General features: G+C 38.9%; 2 protein-coding genes across 4 annotated transcripts in view; both read right to left on the bottom strand.

The window, feature by feature from the left end:
• The window catches only part of obscnb (obscurin, cytoskeletal calmodulin and titin-interacting RhoGEF b), a 58,746-nt gene extending 53,591 nt beyond the window's left edge, over window positions 1-5,155 (bottom strand). Inside the window, exons 1-3 of the mRNA XM_087173346.1 lie at window positions 4,915-5,155; window positions 2,331-3,420; window positions 1-270 (exon numbers count right to left, since the gene is read on the bottom strand). Coding sequence (XP_087029472.1) covers window positions 1-270; window positions 2,331-3,411 — 1,351 coding nt within the window. The 5' untranslated portion in view covers window positions 3,412-3,420; window positions 4,915-5,155. The remainder of the gene's footprint in view (window positions 271-2,330; window positions 3,421-4,914) is intronic.
• Window positions 5,156-8,285: 3,130 nt separating this feature from the next.
• Window positions 8,286-21,002, bottom strand: atg9b (autophagy related 9B). Of its 3 annotated transcripts, none has more exons than XM_023403756.2 (14): window positions 20,285-21,002; window positions 20,081-20,124; window positions 19,677-19,741; window positions 18,750-18,920; window positions 16,838-16,979; window positions 15,913-16,661; window positions 15,310-15,463; window positions 14,881-15,060; window positions 14,487-14,732; window positions 13,909-14,147; window positions 13,684-13,777; window positions 13,345-13,429; window positions 12,841-13,016; window positions 8,286-9,332 (listed from the first exon to the last, which is right to left on the bottom strand). In XM_023403756.2, the coding sequence occupies exons 1-13, from the start codon at window positions 20,391-20,393 to the stop codon at window positions 12,859-12,861; spliced, it is 2,436 nt and encodes an 811-aa protein (XP_023259524.1). In that variant the 5' UTR covers window positions 20,394-21,002; the 3' UTR covers window positions 8,286-9,332; window positions 12,841-12,858. The 3 variants fall into 3 exon arrangements, with proteins under 3 accessions (XP_023259524.1, XP_023259523.1, XP_087029471.1); XM_023403755.2 differs by lacking the exon at window positions 8,286-9,332 and adding an exon at window positions 9,366-12,670; XM_087173345.1 differs by lacking the exon at window positions 8,286-9,332 and having other exon boundaries at window positions 9,366-13,016.
• Window positions 21,003-21,555: the final 553 nt, after the last annotated feature.

Genomic DNA, 21,555 nt, shown 5'->3' with positions numbered 1-21,555 from the left:
CCAGGACAGTGAGCTCAGCCACAGTGCGACTACCCTCTTTCATCTCACAGATGTAAACACCATCATCATTTGTGGTGACATTGTGAATGGTGAGACGTCGCAGGGTGCCCTCCTCCTCCATGCGATATTTGGTGCTTTGCTCCAGCCTTGTTTCCTCCATGAACCAGTTGGCATGGGTGGCACTGAGAGGCACCTCACACATCAATGTGGCCGCCGTTTTCTCTTGGACCTCCACATCCTGCAGCTTCCTCCTGAACGGCACGTTAGGCTCTGACACAAGGAATGTTACAGAATCTTCAGGTTACACAACCATATTGATAGTTTTGCATCTGTCAGTCTATGAACTATGAACTACAGAATATACTTTATGATACTGTCACCCATTTTCCACTTTCTACTTTTATTTCCCTGTGATCTTGGCTGTAGTCAGAGAAACTCGAAACTAGCTTGGAAATAATCCATCATACTTGGCATTTAAGATGTGCAATTTTTATGTGGTGTGTTTAACGAAACTTCAGCACCAAAGATTTGAGACTTCTCAGGTTTCTTACTACGCTCTGCACCACAAATGAGGGTTAAAGTTTCAAACAGTATCCATATTTGAATTATGGGAGATGTCCTCTGGGTTCAGTATCCACATAAAATGTGATATTTTCATTAAGATATTTACAATGTCTCCAATAGTGCACCTTCTAAAGGACAAGTGAGCTGTTTTCAGCTGAGTGTTTAAATATTTTTACTTAAGAGAATATCAGTTTGCACAAAAGTAATGGTCACAAAGTTAAATACAGTATATTTGCTAAATATCTGCTGTCCTATATCTGCTATGAACCAGAGCCAAACATTATGAACCACACCTTAACAACCCTTATTTATTCTGTTCATCAACAAATTAAAAAAAAAAAAAAAAAAGGTGTCTGATAGGTTTTCCCAGGAATGAAGACCCTCATTTCACTTCTAAACTATGTGTAATATAATGTCAAGTTGTTGAAGGATACACGAAGTACAATGCTTTGTGTGTATTTTGTTTGAAAATGATTAACCCTGATTAACCACATATGTCCCATGTTTTTCTGGTGTAAGTAATAGACAATTCAGTGTCTGTAAATGGCACCGTGTATTTGTTGTCCCCATTTCTTATCTATTTCTTCTTCTTCTATATTTTTGTTTTTATTCAGTGCTGTTTTTATTTTGCGTATTTATTAAAGAATGATAAATGGTCACACAACCACCAATAGTTCAAAATGTTTATGCCTTTCAATTGCAAACTTTCTTTCCAGCAAACAAACTACAAGGCAAACATCATTAATATCCATGTCACTGCACCTACCAGTGCAATACAGGTACATCAGTGTCACAACCCACTGAATGGATTAACAACCAACATAAATCTGCAATGCTACAGTTTCATCCCTTGGGCCTATTTCTTCCAAAGGGGAGTCACACGAGCAGTGGTATCAGTGTGCGCCAGTAAGTGAGTGACCATCTTAGCAACTGTGAACTACTCATCACCAGCAGAAAATAGATGCAACACAACACCCTTCCCACAGAGGATGAGCCAGAATTCAACCTTGTTGTGAAAAGCCAAACACATTTTGAGAGGTTTAAATGAGGCTTCAATACAGTGATTTGGACCACACTTATGGTTCTGCAGTTGCCAACAATGAGTTTATGCCACTTACATTTAGCTTGTTCCACTGTGCCTCCAATTGTATTGCTATTAAAAACACATGAATGAGCCACACCACTAAACAGGGTGACATGTCCCTTCATTAGGATGAACATAGGCACTGCACTTTATTTTGAGTGAATTACATATACACCATCCTGGTGATATAACTACTCACCGGACCACTGATATTTATCTGCAGCTCAAAATAGCCCCCAACAAGTGACTATTTACTTCTGTTTCAGTAATGTTTTCTAAAAACCAAACTGCCCAGCTGTTTAAGGAAATAATTCACCATTTTTAAAAATAAAACTATACATTTGTGGGCAATGCATAAAGAGTTAGTTCCTGAGAGGGGATGAATGGGCTTTAGGCCTTGGGCCTAAGAGCCACAGAAAGACAGTGTACTGGTTTTAGGCTTTTCATGGGAATTGCTGACAAGAATCAACCCAGCCTTATCCATAAACCTCTGTACATGTTAGGAATATACTGTTAATACAGGACATGACATGGTCTAGAGTGCCGGCCTCTAAGATGTTATATGTGTTGATAGATGATGCATTGAATTCATGAACATGTCTCTAATGAAAGCTGTGGTTTATTAAAACAGTTAGAAAAAGTGGTTTTCTATCACTGTATGTATTTTTTTCTTAAGGCTTACCTTTGACTGTTACCAATACAGCACTGTAGGTCTGCCCGGCCATATTGGTTGCATTGCAGGTGTAGAGACCATTATCACTCTGCTTGCAGAACAGGATCTTGAGGATGAAGTTCTCAGCCTGGTCCTCATAAATGACATGCCTACGGCCCTCACTGATGTTCGATCCATCCCTTCTCCAAATAATGTGGGGTTTAGGGTGACCCGTCACAAGGCAGCTGAGTTTGGCGTGTTTGCCCTCAGTCACAGTGCAGGTACGGGTGAACACACCTTTGGGCAGCTTTGCCAGTGCAGATGCCCGCAGCTCATGTTCCAGACTCAGAGAACTGAAACCATCTGTGATGGTGGTTTTGGACGAAGAAACTGAGGAGCTTTCTTCAGTGCGATAGATGGAAATGTCCTTCTTCATTTCCTCTTTGCGCTTTTGTAAGTGAGAGAGGAGGGAGGTATTCTTATCTGCAGTCAGGTGGCGGGAGTCCTGCGCATCTACAACAAGAGCTGCTGCAGTGTGTGCTCGGCCAACAGTGTTCTGGGCCCTGCAGGTGTAGGTACCGCTGTCCAGGTTACGCACACTTTGGATCTTTAAGGTGCTGCTGTCGCTGTCAGAAACAATCTTGATGCGGTTTGTCTCCCCCAGGTAGCGCCCATCCTTTTCCCAGTCAAAGTTGGCCTCAGGGTAAGCTACAACCCGGCAGTGGAAAACAACATCGCCTCCCAAACCTACACGTGCAGATGTAGGCTTTACCAAGAAAACGGGGGCCCTCTGAGCCATCTGTGTTGGCAGCGCCACTTTTAGGGTTACAGCAGCATAAGCTTCCCCAACACTGTTCTTGGCCCGGCACATGTACTGTCCACTATCCTCCAGTGTTAAGTCATAGATGGTCAAGCGGTACACATCTCCATCCTCCACGGTCTTGAAGCGGCCCCCAGATGTCAGCTTCAGCTTTTCCTTCTCCCAAGTGATCAGCGGGGTTGGAGTGCCCACAATAGTGCAGCTGAGTGTGGCATCTTTGCCCACACACACCGCAAATGCCTTTGGACGAGTGAGAAACCTGGGGGCTCCTCCAAACAAGTTTGGATCCATCGTTTGTTCCTATAATTAAAGAAAAGGTCAAAATTACAATATAATACAATACCAGAGAGCAGCGCTGAACACTATGCAAAAAAGGAAATTCATAATGCGATTATTTTGGCAAATATTTTGATTTGCGATATGAGTCACGATTTCAGTTAGAATGGTCATTTTTGCATTTAATTTTTACGGGAAAAAAAAATATAAATAAATAATGATAACATGATTTTTGTTGGGGTCTGTATCAAATAAGCACGGTCCTTTACATCTGGAGAATATAATTTGTAGGCTGGGGCATCTCTGTAGCACAACAATGCTTCATTTATGGTATAATGTGACACTTTTTACCTTTAGCAAAAAGCTCCAGCTCCTGCAATTAGGCTATTCCACTTGGCCATATTGGGATTTCGATAATATTTCAATTAACAGTTCACCCCTACCAGGGAAGCAAAAATGAAATACTATGGAAAATTAAACCGTATTTTTCATTCATCAAAGTTCTAATAAATATTGTCATAGCTGTAGTTTGACACAGTTTATTATTGGCTAATTTAAAAACATTTCACACAAGAATATGATGGTGTTTCTGATACTAATTTGTGGAATTTAAGTTTTATAATTTAATTTAATTATCCTAATTTAATGAACTGTAACAAATAAGACTTGTTTGAATGCTCATGACAAAGGTTGTGTGAGCCATTTTATATTATTTCCAGGCCACATATTAAATCACAAAGTTAACTGGTAAATACACCCAAACCATTGTGAGATGTGAAAGTTTGCTACATGTACTCTATAAATATGTTATGCTGTGAAAATAGACATAAACCCACTGTTCAGAATGGCATATTTATAGCTGGCAGTTACAGTGACGGTCATACCCTGTCCTGGCCCTGCAGACGTTCATTTGTACAAAGACATAACTTCATACAGCCAATTCAACAGGTCGGTAGCTTAATAACACAACAACAAATGAATTCCCCTGTAACAAGGTCAAATAGAGCAGATATGTTCCTTTCAAAGAGTGACATTTGCCAGCTTTGTCACCTCTGTCGCTTGAACTGCCTGTCCCAAAAATAACCTCAGCTGTTAGACCCCGTCTCTGTCCATTGCCATTTGTAGAAGCGAAAGGGACATCAGCTGTTTAATAAAGCTCCCACTTCAGAAATATTTCCCGTTGTGTTTCTATAAGGCAACGAAAACGACTGAATATTATGTTGGTATTCAGTTAGTAATCTGCGGTTTAAATAACTTCTAAAGTTGGAGAGCATGAGCGCGTAATTGGTTAAATAACATAAAATTAGCTTAATGAAAACTGGAAGTTGTAGCTAACTAGCGTTAACTCAAAACAGCAGTTGTGACGAGTAACCGTTACAGGTGTGTTAAAACCAAGCTAATTTCAGTGGAAATGAACTGAAACGCTGCTCTAACTTCCGTCACTTATCGATATAAGTATTAATGTTAAATTAAGTATTAATTTCATTATATTTTTTTAGCCTAACATTACTTTTTCACCTTGAGTCTTCAGCCACTCAGGTAAAACTGGCGTTGAATCATGTGGGCTTAAACTTCAGTTGGCCGTCAAGCTTTCCGGATGATAGCCTTCTCCTGTATGACTGCTAGAAAATCCCACCAGAAATGTCTTCTTTGTGCTCAAAAATCCTTGCAATGGTTGTAAATCCAGGATGGTGTTAACATCCCCCCCAGTCTCTGGCAGTGGGCGGTTGACTAGACTTATTTTTTCTTTCTTCTCCGGTACCTCATGATGCCAAATAGCTGACGTTCCTCTTTTAGCGCAGCCTCCTGTCCAAAATAGACTTGTCATTTACCGTGGAGATAGGAGATAGCCTGTTGGTGAGGCGGGGAAGGAGAACAGACTGGCCTGACTTCTGTTGGGCTGCACACCACCACTCGGACAGTTAAGTCGTAAACAACTCATAATGATGAATATTACTACCAAAATGTTTTACATCTGCAGAGTGGAAGCTTTCAGTAGCAACAGGTCATAAATAAGACAGATGGCATACTAAATGCTATATTTTCTAAACTCCATCCTTTTTTCCCCTGCTCTTATCTATATGGATTGAGGTCATGCGTCCAAATTCCTTAACACAACCCCCTTTTCCCTTCGGACAAACTTTACCAGAAACCAAAAACAAAGTCTGTGAATAACAATAACAATGACAATAACAATAACAATGACAATAACAATGACAATAACAATAATTATTATTATCATTATCATTATTATTAGTAGTAGTAGTAGTATTGGTATTATTAATTGAATGATAATAATACATTTATTATCAATTAAATCATTGTATTTAATGATTTATTTATTAACACTCAAATTCCATGTACTTTGTTCGTTTCTATTCATTTATCTCTCAACATGAAGACCTAAATACATGAAGGTCTCCATACAATAACACAATAAAATAATCACATTAGATCTGCAGTGTATACTGATTTTTGTCTTTATATATATGCAATTTATAGGCCTACTATATATAATTGCCTCCCAGGTTCCTAAAAACTCCCAAATTTCCCAAAAAACAAACTTTTTGGACATGACCTCAGCGTCCTCACTGTTAGCTAAGGCCCTGCCTTTTTAGATTCATTACATTCGTTTATTCTCATCAGCCTATAAAAATGCTTTTGGAAGCTGTGATAGTAGTTCTAGCATTGTCCAAGGAGGTACAGAGAATTTATTTTTTATTTTGTTTTAAGCCAAAATACATGGAGTGGGCTCCAAACATCTGAGATGACTTCATGAGAACGTAGCCTAAGACTTTTAGATACTAAATACCAACAGTGGTAGGTATTTCAGACATTAATTTATGAACACTGTAGTTAAGGCCGCTTAAGGTTATTAATTTTGTGTTGACTTGAATCCTGTGACTTAGACTGGAATCATAGTGTAGTTACACTATAGATCCACAAGCAGCCAGAAATGCTGAACATTTGCAACTTTGTGACCTGCAACTCAACCTCTTACCACTACAAGCTGTATGTTGTGATCCTTTGGCACAAGTTAACACAGGCTGTAGAGGCAAGTGAATTTGAGGATGCACCAAATCAAAAATGAAGTGGTTGAATGTGAAGCTAGCTTGTGCACTGGAGTTCTTGACCAACAACAGCTGGGCACAATGACTGTGAAAGTTTCCAGTTTGGCAGAGTTATAGGCCTACCCCTGTTGTTGTGACAAAACCCAGGTGATTATTGGAGTTGTTGAATAGTTTTGGCATATTTTCCAGTTGTGACAAAGGCTTAATAGTTTCTCTACCCTTCACTAGATCTGTGCCCTTTTTCCAACTCTGATCTGAATGCTGACTGACAGATATGAAAATAATATAAATCCACTAATCACTCTTGTGGGAAATAAGCTTTTTTTCCCAAAATGCTTTTATAACTTCATTTTTTGACTTGTTTCAGGTGGTCCAACCAGTAGGCAGTTGTAGTCAATCAATCATAATTCCACACATTTTCTAAATAATAACACTGCATTAATTTCAAGTCTATGGTATGGTATTCTTTTTTTTAAACTTCTCATTATGTTTCTTCATTGTCACTTTATCCTTTTCTCGTGGCCTAGAAACTAGAAAATCCCTGTCATCCATGTGTATGTATGCAGTATGTGTTGATCCTAATATTGACTGAATGTAAATGTGATTGGGTTAAGCTGAGAGATTAGCTGAACTTGCCACAGAGCTTGTGGCACATTGTACTCCACAACCACCACTGTGACAGCTGCTTTACAGCTGCCTATAATTAAGTTATGACTTCATACTAAGCTAAAATACAGTAATGCGTTAAATGTATCTCCCATGCCGTCTTTACAATGACGAAAACACTTAGCAATCATTCAGAATGACATAGCAGTCCTTAGACCGCAGGGTGTGCCACTTTCTATTATTTTCTACTTTATCACTGGTTGAGATGTGATTATATTTCTGGAATATAATGTTTACACGATCTAGAAAAACTGGGGTAGCAAGTTGTACCCCTTCCTTCCCTATTCTTTTGCTTCCATGGTATTTTCTTAGTCTTCCAGCATGGGCTTTCCCCCAGTGCCAATGAGTGACAGCAGCAGGTCGCTTGGACCCTGAATTAAACTCCCCGAAACTCTAGCAGACGGTAATCCACTGTTGCTGCTTGCCCCCACTTCATCCCCTTCTGGCTACTGTGTTTGGTTTCCATACTCCTGAACTATACTGAGAAAAAGAACAATTACAAGAAATGAATAGATAACTCTTTTGTCTATCTCTGTGTAATATTTGGGAAAAATAAAACAAAGTTTTATATCAACTTAAATTTGAACTTACCACTAACTGCTTTTCTCTACCTCCTCTGCTCTCTGTACTCTAAAGCTCTTGGTGCACAGTCAGTTGATAGCATCAGATCACAGATCATGGATGGTATTTCCACAACCTTTGGTAATCGTCCAAAACTCACTCTCAGCCAGTGGTCACCCTCTCATAGCACCTGGAACAAAAAACAGCAGAGGGCAGTAGACAGGCACACAGTACCTGGCTATGCTTTTAGCAACTATAGTGTTGGCAAGTAAAACATTTCTTAGCGATGAGCCAATTTTCACAAAATGGATGCAATGTATACTCTCCAATATCTGACATCATGGCCTTCCAGCTGACCTCTCAGCCATTTCAAGGATAAGGTCATGGTTGTATCATGTTCACAGTTGAAACACATGGAGGTTACCTCAAAAGAACATTTACACAGCGGATGACAAGTGAGACAAATGTCAGTAGTACCAAGGACAGATAGCCAAGAGTGAACAGCAGATGGCATATGTGTGCCTTAAAAGGCTCAGGAGGACTTGAACAATGATATGAACCAACCGGAGGGAAAAAATAGATGAGACTAAATAGTGTGTAGCAAAATAGGAACATGTGGTGTTTATTTACAATGCAGATACCATTTACAGTAGTGTCAGAAATAAGACAACAGGGTTAACAAGGGACAATGAGCTGCTGCCACAGAAGACAGGAAACAAGTCACCCAAACTGTTCTAAAATGAGGACAAAGACCAATCTACAAATATTACTTTTTCAAAATGTTAGAATGAGGGAACCTATCATCAAACCAAATGCATATAACAAAGTGTACCTATGGTATACTTGCGCCAGGAATCAGCTTATATTAAAGGCAATCGAAACATTTGAGATTACATATGATGCTGTGTTGTCCTCGTTTGTGAATTGCAACCTGAGGGTTTAGATGAATAGAAGAGGTTACAAGATTATTAAGAGGAGAGGAATACAGAAGAAAAAAAAAAAAACATACACAAAGATTTGTTTTTAATTTTTGTAAAGAACAGGCTACTTTTACTTCCTTTGATAAAAATCACTCTTTAGTTGGTCACAACCATCAGACTGACATCAGCCAAAAGGTGTGAAACAACAGGTCCATGTTTTTCTTTTCATGCAACTTGCATTTCTGTTTACCACAGTGTCTTTTATGAAACTCGCCCTGGGAGTTGACCAAGTCAGTTTGGTAGTTTATTCTCTGTACAGCGACCAGTTAGGAACATCACAGACATAACGTACAGAGCCCTTCTTCATCAGCCTCAGTCATATTTTGTATCAACTGTGAATACATGTAAACATAAGTTATTTAACATGCTGCTAAGTGATGTAGTGCTGATGGTGGTTCTAGATACACTGTCAAAAGTTCACCAAACTCATCACAATTCATTCCTATAGGGACCATGAATGTCTGTAGCAAATCTCATGGCAATCCATGCAGTAGGGCAGACAGACTGAAGCGGCTTTGAGCCATGACATGGAACCATGCTAAAAAAAAAAACTTAATATAAATTAATGTTGTGATACAAAAGGTTACCTCTTGAAGGCCAACATCATCACCAATAGAATCAGTCTGGGACAGACATTGTATTCTTTCACTTGCTGACACTGCAAACCAGCAACAACAATGCAGAACAGAGAGAAAATTAAAATATATTTTTATTTCAAATAAACGTCACATAATGATCCACACATGAAATGATTAAATACACTCAAAATAAGATTTATTTGCCTCTCTACTCACTCACAGGAAACAACACGTTTTGTAAAGCTGTGCTGAAAACAAGTTCTTTTGGCATGTTTAATTTTTCAGCTAGTGTTTCTTCATTTACAGAACAAAACAAACAGACAAACCAATGTACCAGAAAAACCAAAATATGTCTTAAAACATATTAAACATTTCAGGATGAAAACTTAGCACCTTGTTCCAGTCACTGTGATTTTTAGACTGGTGTATAGTGTATAAGAGACCATAGTATGATGAGAAGGTTGGCCATGATGACACTGCCAATTACAAGGCATACTCCTGCTTCTTTAGGATTTTCGAGACAGTGCAAGTTTAGACACCATGTTGAGAAGAAGTGCACTGTCAGATGCAACAGACTGACACAAGATCTCAAGGTCAGTTTGCAACTCATCTTACAAGCCACATCCACAATTTCACTACATACATGATGCTTTACACAATGACTTGCCAAACAAAAATACTGTACATAGTATGTGCTGCTAAATTTGTGAAAGCAAGCATCTGATGGTTTACATGAAATGGCTTCTAATAAGAATGAACACTAATCCTTAACACTAAGGCACTGCTGAAAATAAAATGACAAACACAACAGTGAGGTGTACATGTGGAGACTCTGTGCACAAAGCTGAGCTCCAGTGTCTCTGCAACATCAACTCACTGCATTTGTAAGATGAACCATAAATAAACAGTGACCACAATACCCATGTATGTAAGTGTGTGACAGAAACACACATCATCCCCTACAGGGCAAACTTTTTACTAACCAGAGGTAAGAATGACCTTATGTGATTGGCCACAGTGTTTCCAGATGGTCTGCTGTGGACAATGACATTACAATATGTGCTGATGCTATGCTTATATACAAAAAATGAGAAGAGGTCGTTTAGGATGGAGATTGACTCTGTGTCCCTTTTGAGACCTGCCCTTTCTAAAGTGTAACTGATGCAAGTACTGTATATTTATATCATATTATATGTATATATATATATATATGTGTGTGTGTGTGTGTGTGTGTGTATATATATAAACACACATATATATATATGTATATATATATATATACACACACACACACACACACACACACACACACACACACACACACACTCAAACATTTTAAAAAATGGTTTGTTTTTTCAGTGCAAAGTTCTGAGTTTATGTTAGCATAACTAAGCAGGTGTCAAAATGCATTCCTTCTACAGACACACAAACACTCACAAAGAAAGTGGAATAGTTTCTTAACACGTGAGACGGCACAGACATATCTGTACCCTCTAAAGTCTTGCAGTAGTGGAGGATGAGATCTATGTTACTGTGATCTTTGTAGAATGCAACAAAAATAGATAAAAGTGATATTTTACGCACTACAGCAACAACTAGATTTAGTCCCAGTTTATTTTAAGTTTAAATCACATTCAACATCAGGCAGCTGGGCATGTTATTTTTGCATTAATAAAACCTTTATATCACAACTTTAAAAGTAAAATTTGTTTTCTGAAACTACTGTTAGTGAGGGGGGGTACATGCCATTTCTTTCATGAATAAGATTATAAGCTTTTATGAAAGTAAATCATTTGACAAAACAATCTAGCTATTTTTGTTGAAATAAATAATACATATATATCAATTAAATATCTGGGGGAAAACAGGTAATAAATACTCTTAAAGCGAACAAATGATGCTGACTGTGGAAAGGCTTTTTTCTCCTCATGCTCTTACTTTGAAAGTGTAAAGCCTGAAAAAATATAAAGCCTGAGAGGAACTGTCCTGTCCTAAAATCTTAAAACCTAAAGCTGCAGAAGCTACAGCATACGCTCTGACATCAGCCCTTATGATAAACTTCCATTTATATGTGAGCTTTTTGGGAAATGGACACAAACAAAATGCTGATGTGCACAACAAAGATTTGTAAAAGCAATACCACCCTGTTTTGTTGTTAAAAAAAAAAAAGAAAAAGATTCCTCCCCATCGTTTCTGGGATATCTGACTTAAAACATCTTCTGGACAAGAAATAGGAACAGAAAACGAAATGGGTTCCATTTACACCAGCCATTAAAAATCAAAATGCAGTTAAAAGATGCATCTGTACACTGCAAAAAAAAAATATGAGTATATATTTACACATGAGTAAATACACTGCAGAGGTACTGATTGGAGTATTAGTTTTTCTTCACCACCACTGAGGTAATATGGAAAACTTGGATTTAAATACATATGTTTATATGGGTGTTAAGGCATAAAGCTGACTTTGTGTCCAGCCTAAAGAGAATTAAAAAGACATCTTCTATCTGCATTGAGATTTTGATGCCAACTGTACTTGGAGGCCAAATTTCACTCCTGTTTTTAAGGAAAAGCAATGCCTTGATAGATCAGCTGTCGAAATATTAATACTGGACAAAATCTGCACTTAGGATCACTAAACACAGAGAGCAGCATCAAAGCATGTGTATGCCTAGTTTAAAGACGTGTTTTTATCAAACCCAATCGGCTTTTGCTAGGTACACACGGTGTTGAAGTTGTACAGCCACTGTACAGTCAGCTCTTTATCATATCAATACTTGGTATCTTTTTAAAGGATTAGATCTGGTAGTAAAAATGTGGACTTTTAAAGAATAAGTAAGACGAAAAAAGTGTATTTACAAATCACCAGGGTTAAACAGCACAACTTGAAATACTGTATTTTTTTTTTTTTTTTTCTCCAGATGATAAAAATTGTTCAGGCAGCTAACATACAGCTTGCAGTCTCTGTAGCACAGACCAAGACGCCACTCTGTGAAATGTTCAATCAGATTCACACTGTAAAACCTTGTGATGCACAAAATAGATGAATCATGCACACAGAGGCTTTGGAGAAGTTGTGATGAACCTTTGCCTTTTGCATTCCACAATAAAAGTGCCCACATCCATTATCCCACAATTATCCTATGGATACACTATATTGTCTCTATGTCACATATACTTTGCAGTTGTCTGTACATGTTTATTATAAGATCTTGATGAAACGGACGGAAGACATATGGTTTCCCTGATGCCATAGTCTGCCTGATGTGACAGGATGAGGCGTGGAGGTGCAAGGACAGTGGTTATTCAGTGAGCCCCTCCCACTAATGAATGAATGTTGTTTTAAAGGTCCATGCTAAATTCTCCATGAAGATCATCTAAGGCCACAATGTTCATCGAAGAAAGTAAAATGTAAACACTATAAAAAAAAAAAAAAAAGAGAAGAGAAATTATCATGGCAAATTATCCTTTGTCGGATAAAAGGCCATTGTTGTTAGGTGCAACAAACTAGTATGTCACAGAATACAAAATCACAAAGCATAGATCGTGGACAAGTATCATCTTAGAGTTTAAAAATTAAGTATATACCTTATGACATAAGGCACTTCAACAACTACTCCTGGTGCCCTGCTTTGGAGTAGATCCACTGTTAATCTCCTGATCATCTTCATCCTCATCCTCCTCTTCCTCCTCCTGCCAGCCGCCAAGGTGGACAACGGTGGGCATGGACATGCTGGAACCAAGACCACTATGTGCCTGGAAGCCTGATAAGAGTTTTAGGATAGTCTGGTTTAAATTTCACAATTTTCCATTTTCGTTTAGTTAACACTTCAGATTTAATGTTCAGTGTTTTTAGATATTTTTTTTTAAAATAGATTAACAGTTGCAATACGCTTAAACAAATGTTACTACTTCCAAAGATTTGGGAATTAAACCTAAACTCTGTTCCAATCTAATCTAAAGTCATTGTCCTTGTAAGTAACTTACTCAAACCAAATATCAAAAATATTTCTTACTGTAGTTTTAAATGTTCAATTCCCCTAAAGAGAACTTTTTGATACGCCAAAGTTAAGAATCAATATTTTCATTTACCAGTGTTTGTGTGCAGATCTCTCATTGGCACTGAGCTCTGCCACTGCCCTGAACTTCTCTGTGGGTGGGAGCTCTGCTGGTGGAGCTGAAGAAACAAGCAATTGTCAGTGTACATGATAACAGAGCCTTTGACTAGTGGTGCACAAGGAATACTCAAAGTGGTATTTCACCCAAACTTGATCTTTTGCGCATCAAACATTCATCCATGCAGAATTAAAAGTAGATGTTTTGACTTTTTGTGGAGTATAACTTTAAAACTCCAGGCACACAACAGGAAAAGGAGGCTAGGTATAACAATAATAATGTCCAAAGGCTATAGTTAATGGTAAAGGAAATCACCTCATGCATGTAGATGGCATGGAGGCTCATCTCTGCAGAGGCGAATTCTGAGTGCAGTGGATTGCTCCGGATGCGTGAGTCACTGTTGGACATACTGAAAAAGAAACGTGTTAATCAAAGCTGATGATGCTCAAGTCTTTGCATTTATTTAGTGGTTTCAACATACGCTAATGCAGCTGCATTAAGTAAATAATGCAGAAGTAAATAGAGTGGCTGATTAAAAACCTGTCAATGATGGTGCGATCACTGCGGTACATGGTGCTCTCGGGGTGGACGGAGGAGGGCAGGAGACCCTGTGAGCGGCCGCGGCTGGTATGTGCAAGCTGGGAGGTGGACAAAGAGGCCAGGACACTGGCAGCAGCAGATGCAGCGGTGCTTGGTGGGATGAAGTGATGGTCTCGTCCTTGTAGTCCAGATGCAGTTAGAATGGGGTGGGCCAGGACACTGGCCAACAGATTATCAGGCTGGAAACAACACCATACAATACAGTGCAAGTAAATAAAATCATAGAGAAAAAAATACAGGGTAATTACAGGGTAATTTTTTATGGGGGTAAAATATCAAGTTGTTTATGGTTAAATGGCTTATGTAGAAAAAAATATTCTAGAAGTATTTAAATATGAATAATGAATATTTTTCACTAACATTTATGCTGTTGTTAATGTATTACTGTTTATCACATAAGCTGACAGTCTCCATACAGCTTCCAATATTTACAGAAAATACAATTTACTTAACATGACTTATATATTCAGCTCATGTGTGGTACATGTGTTATCTCCATGGTCCTCAGGGTCTCTTACCCCAGTGGCAGACTCATTGGATTGCAGTGAGGTGCAGAGAGGAGCCTCAGAAAGCAGCAGCTGGGTGGAGGGGCCACCCTGCGCATCATGATGCACCTTCTCCTTTAGATGGCTGATAAACACTGAGCTCTCCTGTGGTGGCTGCCAGCGTGGATTCTTAATGGTGAAATGCATGAGGGACAATTCTGTCTTGCCATTCTCAGCCTGTTGGTATACAGAGGCCTCTGTTTGGCCCTCTGACATCCACTGCAGAGACATCCAAAGATACATAAAGTCAAAAAAAACATATTATCACAGTATTCACTGAGACATGATCTTATTATGGATTAGCCTTTCTTCAATTCCACAAATGTATTGAATAGGCTGGCTGTATGACAGAAGGAAAAAGCCTTACTGTTGGGTTTCCATGGCGTCTGATATCCATCTGTGCAAAGGAACAGATGTCTCCAACTCCAACTACCTCCACAGTAAAGTTTCTGAAGAAGTCAATGATCTCTAGAGACTTGTTCCTCAAAAGAAAGATGAGAATGAAGGGTGTGACGATGGGACTGAGCAACTCCTCCAAGATAAACACCTGATTTGAACACAGAAAACATCATAAGTTCTCTAATTGTTAAAATATTCATATTCCAGATAAAGTCACAAGTTGATCAATGTTCCCAAGAATGTGTCAATAAATCAAGTGATCTTACAATCTGACTGTACCCTGCCTGACTTAGACTTAATAATGACCAGATGCTACTTGAACAACTTCATCAATCACAACCAAAATACATCCATAATTTCAGTTTGAGTGTGATAAATGTGTTTCTCCCATCCTCACCGCTTTGTACTGGAACAGCTGTGCCACCTCGTCACGGGTCTCACTCTTGTTAGCACTGCCCCTCCAGTGGTCTGGCATGTAGTGAATGTGTGCCAGCATGCACTGCAGCAGCTGTTCTGGACACCACACCATATGCTCATCTGGGATGAAGGACCTGGCATTGGACATGTACAAAATGTGAACATTTTTCAACAGTACCACTGTACAGTATCTGTACATGTGAGATAAGTGAATTAAGAAAACTTAAGGGTTTATTACATTTGAAAATCTGTGACTGATTGGGAAACATGTTAATAAATAAGTGATATGTAGGATGACTACAGTTGTAAATAAAAGTAGTTTCCTCATCAGATAACTTTCCCCCACAAGTTGGAAAGGTTCTGCAACCCATAAAATATAAATGAAATAAATGAATCACTCAATTTCAATAAACAGGAGAAAAAGCTGCAAATGAAATTACATCACAATATACAGATGTATATGTTTGTATATCTTAGTATAAATAGCAAAGGAAACGTAGTACTGACAACCTCCTTAAGTTTTACACCTACAGGGAGTGATTCAGAAATGGTCTCAGGAAAAAACATGGCTCTGAAAACTCACCTGGCAATAGTAATAACCACCCCCAGCACAGTGATAGCAGTCAGAATGTGCTGCACTGTCAGAACGTCTTCATCATAGACTGTCAGTGCAATGAGAACAGCCAATACTGAGCCTGAGAAGAAGGCAAAGTTCTTTGCAAGCACAGTCAGCAGTGGTGATGTAAAGGAATTCATGTATTTGGAAGTGGGCTTGTAGCCACGACCTAGACGTCCATGCAGCTCATGGTCCAGCTCATTGAAGTGACGCAGGTATAGGCGACCATACAGGGACCAGCGCCGTGCACCCAGGCTTCCAGGTTCTCTGCGGATCACTTCTGTATAGCTGAAGAAAGCGTACAGCACCTGCCACACCAGGATGAATGGGCACAGCAGCAAATTGGCCAAACCCATTAGCAGGATGACTCTGCTAAGCTGCTGGGCAAGCTCTAGGCGGTTCCCATTCCGCTTGTACTTGGGGTGCAGGTTCCATTTATTCTGAAACAGAGAGCCAGGACCCCAGAAGAGGATGAGCTCAAAGTTGTACTTGAGGCCCTGGGTGAGGAACACCACATTGCCCAGCAGGGGGAGCTGCAGCTGCACTGGCAGCAGTGATTTGTTTATCATGGCCACCATGTAGTTCTTGAATCGCAGGATGCGGTGATAGATGTCAAGTTCTGTCAGCTCTTTCTTGTGTATGCACATTTGCTGTTCTCGCTGCAGGCTGATGAGCCGGTCCTGAACTTCCTGCCATGTGAAGTTGCATAGTTCATCCTGGTATAAAGAGACACAGAGCAAAAAGTAAACTGTCAATGCATGACACCACAACTCAAATCAGTGGCATCATCATATCTCTTCTTACAATAAGTGCAAGACACTTGTAACGAGATGGATTTGGATGACCATTTTCTGCAGCACTTTTGGTACAGGTCTCCAGGTGTAGCACTTACCATTCTGATCTTCAGTGCTTTGATGTAGAACTGCCTGATCTCCCAGTAGCTCAGAAAATTGCAAAAGACTTTAACAAGTCGATAGATCCAGAAGATGGCTGCCATGATGAGAAGAAATATAATCCAGCTGTTCTCTTGAATCCTGAATGGAAGCAGAGGAAGTAGAAGCATCGCAAATAAAGCTTATAAAGTTTATTAGAAAAAACAAGTCTTGACCACTTGTTTTTTCATGAGGCCTATTTGGGTATCAGAATTACTGAAAAATGTTTGAAGTAGATATGCAACAGCAAAAATATGACATGCCCACCTCTGTTATGGCTGAACTTTATTTAGTATGCAATTTAAAATATGATAAACAGTTGAGAAACTGTTGCTCTCAGTGTATATTGTAATCTATTAAACTGGCACTGAGCTCCTGTTTACAGGTTTTGGGTGAGGTGGCCTGCTTACTTCACTCTATAATTAAGGAAGGTTCCAAGTATCCCGTATCAAAACACAGAACATGCTGAGCATCAGTAATTTGTTCTTACAAACACACATTAGCCCTCACCTGATTGATGCTCTTTTAAGTAATTTCTATATCATTTCATATAGGATTCATTTTCAGACATATTAAAAAAACATGAAATGTTCCCAAGTATCAAGTATCTGGTTTTAAAAGGGAAACTAGAGATGGGGTATGAGGACAGAGAGACTCCAAACTGTTGGACAAGCTGTTCCCAAATTAGAATTCCAAGCTGTTGTACGTCATTGACTTTGATATTTGACTTCTGAGACACAGTCAGAATGAGGAAGAAATTGATGATGAGAGGGCTATGAGCTAGTTCGAGAAAACAAGCAGAGGCAAGGCTACGTCTTAGGGAAAAAAATATGACAACACAGGGCTGGAGGGGGAGGTCATGTGGTTGTCAGCTTGCTGGCACAGCCAAGTTGTCAGTAGCTCGACTGGAGTGAAGCTATCAATTACACTGCCCTGTTCCCTAAAGCCAGTGTGAACACATGTTGCAATTCGAAGCTACCAATCTCAGGTTGAAATAAACAACAAAATTTCATAGAAACTGACATCACCTGTTCTTGAAATGAAATAGACTTAAAAACAACATTTCAATCCAATAAAAACAGAAAAAAACAGAAATTCAAACCTTGTTTCATTTTGAACTGTTTTAAATCAGTGGCAAATGTTAATGCTAGCTGTCCTGGTATTCTGTTATTACCACTGGTATTAAAACTATTTCCAAGATGAATAAGTTTAATTTGACAGATGTTTAAAAAAAAATACTGCACAATTAAAAATGCAAATGTTTGATGTGTTAAAGGTTGCTTCTTTTATGTCTAAAGAATAAAATCAAGCAATGGATACTCAGGTCAGCACATAGATGGTTGAGTGTTCATCTCATACAAGTTGATTATAAGAGCATGTCTTCTTAAATCACAGCTAACAGTGCTGACAGTTAATAAGAGTTAAAAGAGTCATTGTTTAGCATTACAAATACAAGAGAGTGCTCATCATTTTCTAGGGTAAACCAAGAAACCCACAGGGTACAACTAAATAGGCTACTGTTCCATATTCCTACTCTGTGAATGTGACTGTATCTTGCTGTCTGAAGCTACATCTCACACAATCCAATAAGAAATTAAGTCTGAAAGTCTAATTACAACTGTATTAAGCCAGACAACTTAAATCCCTCTAAAGGCCTGCCTCCAAAAGGGTTCTTATAATATCCAAGACTTTGTGTGCTTCAGAACAAAGTATCTAATCAAACTGGCTGAAATGTGAGGACAAGCACATCAGACATAATTTTATGTGACTGTATAGCTTTTTCAATTAATTCACCTTGGCTTTTCCACTCATTTTCCGCAACAGGAAAAAAAACCCTCTCACACACTAAAGCTCAACATAAGACATCATTACCTCTGAGTGCACTGCTGGCTAGGCAGGATGGCATCTGGGAGAGTGACTTTGTTCCTGTCCAAGGGGTTCTGGCCTGGCCCGGTGTGGTTGACTGCTCGATTGGCAAAAAGGACATCATACTCCACGCAGTTGACGAGGAACGTTGTGAATGTGACAACAAACAAAAGCTGACTGTGACGAGACGAGAAAACCAGAGATTAGGCTTCATACTTCATGACAGTAAAAACACTAGGTAACCCAAAAAAATAACAATGACTATTGATTAAAACTGGTATATAGTAAATTGAGATAAGTGACAATATTTAATTTTGAACTATCAAGAAACAGACAGTACACTCTGCATATACTGACAAGCGATTAATTCATAATAGTGCGTTTAAGACAGATCAAATGCAGTTCCCTTATTAAATATGTTGACAGGCTGAGGTTTTTTTTTAGCCGTCGTTATGAGGACAGATTTTCAACAGCTAATGGTTTAATGGGCCGTATATTTATTAGCCCACTGTGGGCAGATTCAGGAATACATCAGACCAGGACCAGGAGAATAACAGTGATGGCCTACTGGCATGGTATCAAGCAGCAGGCCAATAAAATAAACAATATTATGCACTGACGTACTGGCCCAAAATGAACTGATTAAGGCTAGCAGAATAGAGTATAACATGAGAAATGCTAAGATACTAAAGGAAAAAAAAATTCACATAGGTTTATGTACAGGTGCTGTTGAAATCATGCAGTTGAGCTTGTTCATGCTGATGCCTGAGGCACACTTGACTGTCACAACAACATGAAAAAGTACCAGTGATATACATAAGGCCTATATCTTACTGAAATGAAAGCATCCTGTTGGAACTGAAAACTCAACTCATCTAATGTTTGAGCTCAATCAATCTCAACATAATTAACTCTGTACTTTCTAATACTTACACAAGTTCAAAGAACTCTGACAACATCATACAAGCAAAGCCATTCTTTTGATGAAAATGATAGATGTGGACAGCTGGTTAAGGAAAATCTGAAATACACTGGAAACATTAAACATGACCTTATACAGTCAGATTGATCAAGAAAAGGGTAATCATGAGGATAACACAAGATATCACAAATCAAACTCAAGTTTCTGTAGAAAATTCACTTTCACATTGATCCCTATAGTCCAAGTATATGACAGTCAAGAAGTAAACATTGTGAAATTCAGCGTTTCTAAATATGACTACTCACAAGCACCTTAATACGTTTGTGAGTCAGCATGACATGATGCCAGTGACATATGCAATGACAATACACTTTGCTAGACCAGCTATTAAACTACACTGTAATTTAAAGGATATCCTTGTGAAGAAATTATCCAGGTTCTTGATATGGTGCCATGAATCTGTAACAGAAATTAAAGCATTAAACTCTAATCAAAAATGACCCAGTTGCAACATCTGATTCAGACAACCAACGTATTTATCAGGTATGAAACTTTCACAATGCAGTCAGCCAATAATATGTAAAGACCATTTGTACTTTTGTTTTAGTGACATGATTACCTTTCAGGCCTTCAGGCACATGCACCAGTAAATCCTCCTCCCCGGGTGGCGAGTCCTCCTCAAAGTCCTCAATTCTCTGATACTCCTGGTAAGCTTCAAGATTGGCCATTGTGCTTCACATTCTTAGGGTCACTCCCAACTGACGAGCTACTTGTAGTAAACACTGTCCGAAACGAATGCAGTCTCGCAACCTAAGCTACATAACTGTAACTAGCTACTAGGCAGCTCAAGCAATTCAAGAAAGGGTAACGTTAGCTACAGCTAACATTAGCTTGCTAACTTGCTAGTCTGACGGACGGCGCTTGTGTAACCTTACACTACCACGATAACATGTTAAATAAAAGAAAGCAGTTTAAAATTTAGTAGACACGTATTCGTTAGATAACTAATGCATTTAAAATACCTACATGTAAGCTAACTACCTAAGCCAACAGTGTGATGGTTGGCTAGCCTGTGAATGATTCAGCCACTCGTGTAGTCAGGGTGACAACGGTTTGTTTTGTTCCCGACTTGGTCCGTCCATCTGCTGCTCTTGATCTTCTTTCGTATTTGCTATGAGTCCAATCTTGTCCAGAGCTCGTTTAATACACACAGCTATGTTTAATCATGATACGGTGGTCTTCAGCCTGCCGCGAGGTCCGTTAGTCGGTTTCCAAAAATACACTATCCTGTGTGTGTCCACTGTTTTTGTCTTTCACAAACAAATGTCAACAAAACGTCATTGACGTCACTTTGGGTTTAATGCTGCATTCACGAGGTGTCGGTAGATTAGGAAGAACAAGAAAAACACCAGTTGGAACATGGATATATTGGATGTGTTGACACAAGGTGGCAACGTTAACCTTGTATTCACATTAGATAAATAGCCAAAATGTGCGACTTTTGTTGTGGTACATATTTGTGTTGGTCTATGCAGTCAGCTGAATCGATTGAGTTAACAGTGAATTTGATTCTGTCTTCTGCCGTTTGAGAAGTTTCTTAAAGTGTTCAAAGGTCCTTCCACTAAGTGTGCGATATAGTTATTGTAAAACATTCTCAATATATCCGACTCAGATTCACAATTTGGAGATTGTCGTTGACAGTTTTCCCACTAGGATCCTCATAATTACGATTTACACTATCTGACTAAATGCGACATACCCGTCGTCATTTCCGGTAAAGGGTTGTAGTTTTCTTGAGTTTTTCCGAAGAAAGTCCGATTTTGTCACGTCTCTGTTTAACAGTGGTGTATAAATCGCTTCAAATTCTTCAGCATACTGTCTGTTGTGAAA

Source organism: Seriola lalandi, unplaced genomic scaffold (genome assembly GCF_002814215.2).
Source record: "Seriola lalandi dorsalis isolate HSWRI2012SDOR001 ecotype SW California unplaced genomic scaffold, Sedor1 jcf7180002054182, whole genome shotgun sequence".
Lineage (NCBI taxonomy): Eukaryota > Metazoa > Chordata > Actinopteri > Carangiformes > Carangidae > Seriola > Seriola lalandi.
Note: the sequence above shows the minus strand (reverse complement) of the source record. Positions and strands in the feature narration are given on the sequence as shown.